The sequence below is a fragment of the Cynara cardunculus genome, assembly GCF_001531365.2.
Source record: "Cynara cardunculus var. scolymus isolate 2C chromosome LG 2, CcrdV1, whole genome shotgun sequence".
NCBI lineage: Eukaryota > Viridiplantae > Streptophyta > Magnoliopsida > Asterales > Asteraceae > Cynara > Cynara cardunculus.
The window spans coordinates 16,017,695-16,023,621 of record NC_037529.1 but is presented as its reverse complement, the minus strand read 5'-3'; the positions used below and the strand labels follow the sequence as shown (position 1 = coordinate 16,023,621).

Genomic DNA, 5,927 nt, shown 5'->3' with positions numbered 1-5,927 from the left:
TTATTTTTAACACATTCAAAACTTCAACTGAATTGAAATATCCAACCATTTGCAAACTACCATTTATTTTTAACACATTCAAAACTTCAACTGAAATACGTCAATTGATTCCACACACAATATTAAATAAAAACAAAGTCTCATAACAACCAGAATCAATATTTATTTTGCATCAACTATATCGCAATTTCATCTATTAAACTAGCCATATATGTTTGGTGAGCGGCACTTCCATGCGATTGAACCTCTTCTGCCTCATCTTCGCCATCGTCCCCTTGCTCGTTGGTTTGATCATACTCAGAAAATAACTTATCACTTAAACCTTCCTTTCATATGAAGTTGTGAACCGCAAAGCATGCATAACAACGTATCTTTGAACCTCAAGTATAAATGGTTTCGTTCTTTTCAATATCGAAAAACGTGCTTTTCAGGACACTGTAAGAACGTTTACTAACATTTATAAGCTTTGCATGTGAATGATTAAAGTTCTCATACTTGTTCATTGCTTGTCGACGACGAAAATCTTCGAGCCAATATCTAACATTACAATATGGCACCATAAATCCTCGAGTATTTATGTACGCAACATCACATAGATAAAATTTATCTAAAAACAATAAATAAAATAGCTATTAATATGAATATAGTAAATATATAACCTCTAAAATCATTAGTATACTTGAAGGAGGAAATGAAAATCAAATAGCGCCATCTGTTAAAGCTTCGGATAGAACTCTAGAATCAGGTGCAACTCCTTCCCATCCGGCAACAACAAATGTAAAAACCATGTTAAGTCACAAATTGTCAAATCATTTTGATAATATTCACCTTTTCCTCATCCTCTATATAAATGTTGTTCTTGAATAGAAATAATAGCATGTATTAAAGTTCCATCAAGGGCACCAATTGCTCCCTACATTAAAACTTGTAGTCAAAATGAATTTAGTAAGGAAAGTTATACAACTATTATTGAATTATTATTTACCTTAAATTTAGTAGACCCAGACGGATTACTTTCCTTTTAAATAATTGTACTGATTTTTCAATTGTTTTTGGGTTAGCTTCACATGACACACTTCCTCAATCTTTGTTGCCAACTTTGCCCAAGTTTTTTTTTCGAACAATACCTCCATTTCGATCCACTTTATTGACCTCTTGTATACAAGTCTCTAAAAAACATTTGATAATTTCATTTGTCCACCTTACACGTGCATTCTCGACCATCACTAATTAGCACACAAGTAATTGCAAATAAGAAGCACATAACAGGCTTTGATAACAACACAAATAATTCTAGAGAGCTAAATAACTTTGCTTGCCCTTAAAGAGGGTTGCCTACTGTAGCAATGCAAAAGATTAAGCATAATGAGATATGCCACCAATTACTACCAATAAATCATGATTTACTAATAAAGAAACTTGACATTGGCCTAAAAGAAGTACACATTCAAGACTGGTCAAACTACCATTCAAGAAATCCCATCAAGATTCACACTTTGAAACTCATCGTTCTTGAAAACGTTGAAGGAATTTAATCAAACAAGAAATTATCACTCAAGTCGATAATATGTGTAGCATATACATGAAAATTATGACAATTACAACAAGGAGAATAATTTTGTTGTCAAATTTGCAATAAAACTCATGTCACATTTCTATTTGAAGAAATTGACTCTTGACATCAAAAATAGAAACTAGGGGCATTTTATAAACTACTTTTTAACCAATCTTATATATATATCATAAAGCAGAGATTCAATAGCTCAAAAATCAGCGAATGTATCAATTTCTACAGCTTTCAATCATATACTGATTTTGATGTTAAAGTTTTAGGTTCATGATGCAGCCTACGTTGATCATTTAGGGAGAATATGATTAGACAGTCCCACTGGAATTAGGGTAAAGAGCTTTAATGCAAACTGTAATAGTTGTGATTGTAATTCTACAAAGACAAAATGTAATCTGAAAGTTTTTATCTGAAGAAATCTAAAAAGTTTTCTCATTCAGATGATTTGTCTTTTGCTCCTAAACATATACATTGCAACTATTGTGGTTTTAATTTCTTAGCCATAAATGTCAAATGCAAAAAGCATATCAGATCAGAGGACTCTAAATCTTAATCAGATTTCTCACATAGATCTAAAGCTAAAAATGGTTCTTGAGTTAACAAGAAAAGTACTCAAAAGAGAAATTTTTCAAAGCCAAAATTTTTCAAAAAGAGGAACCACATTTTGTGGATGTTAATTTAAATTTGTTTGGAAATGGGTTCCCAAACAAATATATGAATGGCATGTAAAATTTGTATCTACTAACATGATTCCTAACCCAACAAGAACCCATTATGAAATGGGTACCTAAATCTTAATGATTGTTTTTACAGGACTGTCATGTGTGGTACATAGACTTTAGATGCTCTAGACACATGACAAGACACAAACACTTCCTGACCGATTTTAATGAAAATCCTGGTGGAACAGTCACGTTTAGAAATGAAGAGAAGGGATACGTAAGAGGATACGACACACTGTCAAATGGCACCATAACAATCAAGAAAGTGTTTTATGTTGAAGGATTGGAGCACAACTTGTTCAGTATAAACCATTTTTATGACAATGGATTTAGTGTCAAATTCTTTATCAAAGGATGTGCCATTGTCGACTCTGACGGCATTGAAGTTATTGGAGCTGGACGTTATGATAATCTGTATGCGTTAAACTTCTCAACTTTGACTGCTTCTCAGCCTATTTATTTAATCTCAAAGGCAAAAAAAAAGGAAGATAGTTGGATATGGCATCGTAGATTATCTCATCAAAACTTCAATGATATCAACAAGCTCGTAAGTAGAAATCTCGTCATTGGTCTACCATAACTGAGAGTTGACAAGGAGTATTTGTGCTCAGGGTGTGAAATGGGAAAAATGGCTAGAAGTTACCACAAGGCAAAGACTTAATCGTCTTGCAAATCTCCACTCGAAATGATACTCATGGATCTGTGTGGACCTATGCAAACTCAATCCTTAGGAGGGAAAAAATATATTTTGGCGATGATCGACAAATATTCCAGATATACATGGCTAGAGTTTCTATGAGCCATGTCTGATGCGCCAGAGCTAATTATCGCATTTATTAAGTGCATTCAAGTTCTTCTACAACTTCCTGTGCAAAAGATTTGAAGTGACAACGACACAGAGTTTACTAAGACCCTTCAAAGTTTTCTTCACTTTGTCGGGATTTCTCACAAAAAAAATTCTGTTCGAACTCCGCAACAAATGGAGTTATTGAAAGAAGAAATTGGACTATAGTTGAAGCTGCTTGGACAATGCTCGCATACTCTGGCTTATCTCTATATATGTGGGCTGAAGCTGTATCCACTACATGCTTCACACAAAATCGCACGATTATTGTCAAAATACTACATAAATATGCTTAGTAGATAATCAATAATCAAAATCCTAATGTTAAATTCTTTCATGTTTTTGGTTGCAGATGCTTCGTGTTGAACGATCGAGACAATCTAGGGAAGTTTGATTAAATAGCTGATGAGGGTTACTTTCTTGGATATTCCATCAAATCAAAAGCCTTCAGAGTATATATCAAGCGGACAAAGATTGTAATTGAAAGCATCAATGTCAAATTTGATGAGTCATCGACTTCTGGACAAAACGATTCAGGACTCAATCTATAACCGTCAGCTTCTACACAAATCAGTGTAGAACCTGTACTAGAAAGCAGGAGAATAAATACAAACTATATTGTTACATAAAATTTAAATTCATTGTTTAAAGATGCATTTAATTTAACTTAGGGTATTCTTGAAGAATTTGAAATTTCGGATACACCCAAAGTTAGTGAACCGGTTGTCCTGATTCCGCAAGTTACACAACTTTTTGAACCATCTGAAGCTGGTTGTTCAATCAAATGATGTTCAACCAAAAGTTGATGAAGTAACTGAATCWGAGTATGTTCAAGCTGAAACATAGAGTCAACCTGAGATTGTTTAACCCRAAGTTGTTCAATCAGAGTCTTCTCAATCTTAAGCTCAAGCAATGACTCAACCCAAAATTGTTCAACCCGATCTTGATCAATCTGGGTCTTCTTTACAGACCTGCTGATGAAGCTGAACAATCAGAAGTACAAGATGAGATCGACGAGTATGATGATCAGAACAACTTAACTAATGTTCAACCTTTACCATGTACATGCAAGTGGACTAAAGATCATCGCCCGATGTAAATTATTGGTAATGTGAATTCAAGAGTGCAAACGCGATCTACGATCGTAACGACTGTTTGTTCGTCAACTTTCTATGTGCTATAGAGCCTAATAAGCCATCTGAGGCATTGCAAGATCCGGATTGGATTAATTCTATACAAGATGAACTTCGAGAGTTTGAAAGAAATCATGTTTGGAGACTCGTGTTGAGGCCTAAATACAAATCCATTATCGGTACAAAATGGGTCTTTCGAAACAAGAAGGATGAAACGGAATTATTGTCAGAAACAAAGCCCAACCGGCCACAAAAGGGTATTGCCAACAAGAAAACATTGACTATGACGAGACCTTTGCTCCAGTCGCTCGCATTGAAGCTATCAGAATATTCCTAGCTTATGTTGCTCACAAAAACTTCAAGATGTACCAAATGGACGTGAAATATGCATTTCTAAATGGTATGCTTATGAAGAGATATACATGAGTCAGCCAGAAGGCTTTATAGATCTTGATAAGCCACATCATGTTTATGTCCTAGACAAGGCGCTTTATGGTTTAAAACAAGCACCTAGGGCATGGTATGACACATTAACCCAATTTCTATTAAAGTCTGGTTTCAAGAAAGGTATGATTGACACTACATTGTTTCTTAAAAAGCAAGGTAAGCATCTGATATTGATAAAATATTATGTTAACGACATCATTTTTGGTTCTACGTACAAATGCTAAGTTTTGCAAGAACATTTCAGACATAATGCAATCTAAATTCCAAATGAGTATAATGGGTGAGTTAAATATTTTCCTTGTTCTTCAAGTAAACAACTCCCTGATGGCATATTCATGAATCAATAAAAATATGTCAAAGATATTTTGAAAAAGTTTAACATGTCTGAATGTTCTTCGATAAAGACCCCCATGGCAACTCGAACTTTATTAGATGCAGATTTATCCAAAAAAAATCTATAGATCAACAAAATTATCGTGTAATGATCGGATCTTTATTGTACTTAACGTCAAGTAGAGCAGAATAATGTTTGCAACGTGCTTTTGTGCAAAATATCAGGCTAACCTCAAAGAGTCACACCTTGTTGCGGTCAAAAGAATCTTAAGATATCTCAAAGGCAGACCAAATCTAGGCCTTTGGTATTTTGAAGATTCTGGTTTTGAGCTAACTTCTTTCATAGATTCTGACCATGCAGATTGTAAGCTGGACAAAAAGAACACATCTAGATCATGACAATTCTTAGGTGATAAGCTAGTCATTTGGACTTCGAAGAAGCAGAATTGTGTCTCAACTTCTACTGTAGAGGAAATATACGTCGTGATAGCCGGTTGTTGTTCCCAAGGGCATTGGATGAAGACACAACTACAAGACTATGGTTATACTTTCAACAAAGTCCCTATCAACTGTGATTCAAAGAGGGTTGTTGCTATAACAACTAATCTAGTTCAACATTGTAAGACCAAACACATCCACATCTAGTATCACCTTATCAAAGACCATGTTGAAAARGGGTAAATTGAAATGCAYTTTGTATAAACAGATTTCCAGCTTGCTAACATTTTCACAAAACCACTCGACGAGAAAAGGTTTTMATTTTTAGTAAGCAAGCTTGRAATGTTAAATCTGTCTGTATGAAATATGATCAATATGTTGAGGGGGAGTCTCGAGTCTTTTATTATTTTTAACTATCAAATACTAACCACTTGTATGAGACT

General features: G+C 34.4%; 1 protein-coding gene across 1 annotated transcript in view; it reads right to left on the bottom strand.

The window, feature by feature from the left end:
- Nucleotides 1–3,703: 3,703 nt before the first annotated feature.
- Nucleotides 3,704–5,927, bottom strand: part of LOC112505947 (UPF0481 protein At3g47200-like) — a 7,785-nt gene continuing 5,561 nt past the window's right edge. The window contains exon 2 of the mRNA XM_025109982.1: nt 3,704–3,715. Within this exon, the coding sequence (XP_024965750.1) occupies nt 3,704–3,715 (12 nt within the window). The remainder of the gene's footprint in view (nt 3,716–5,927) is intronic.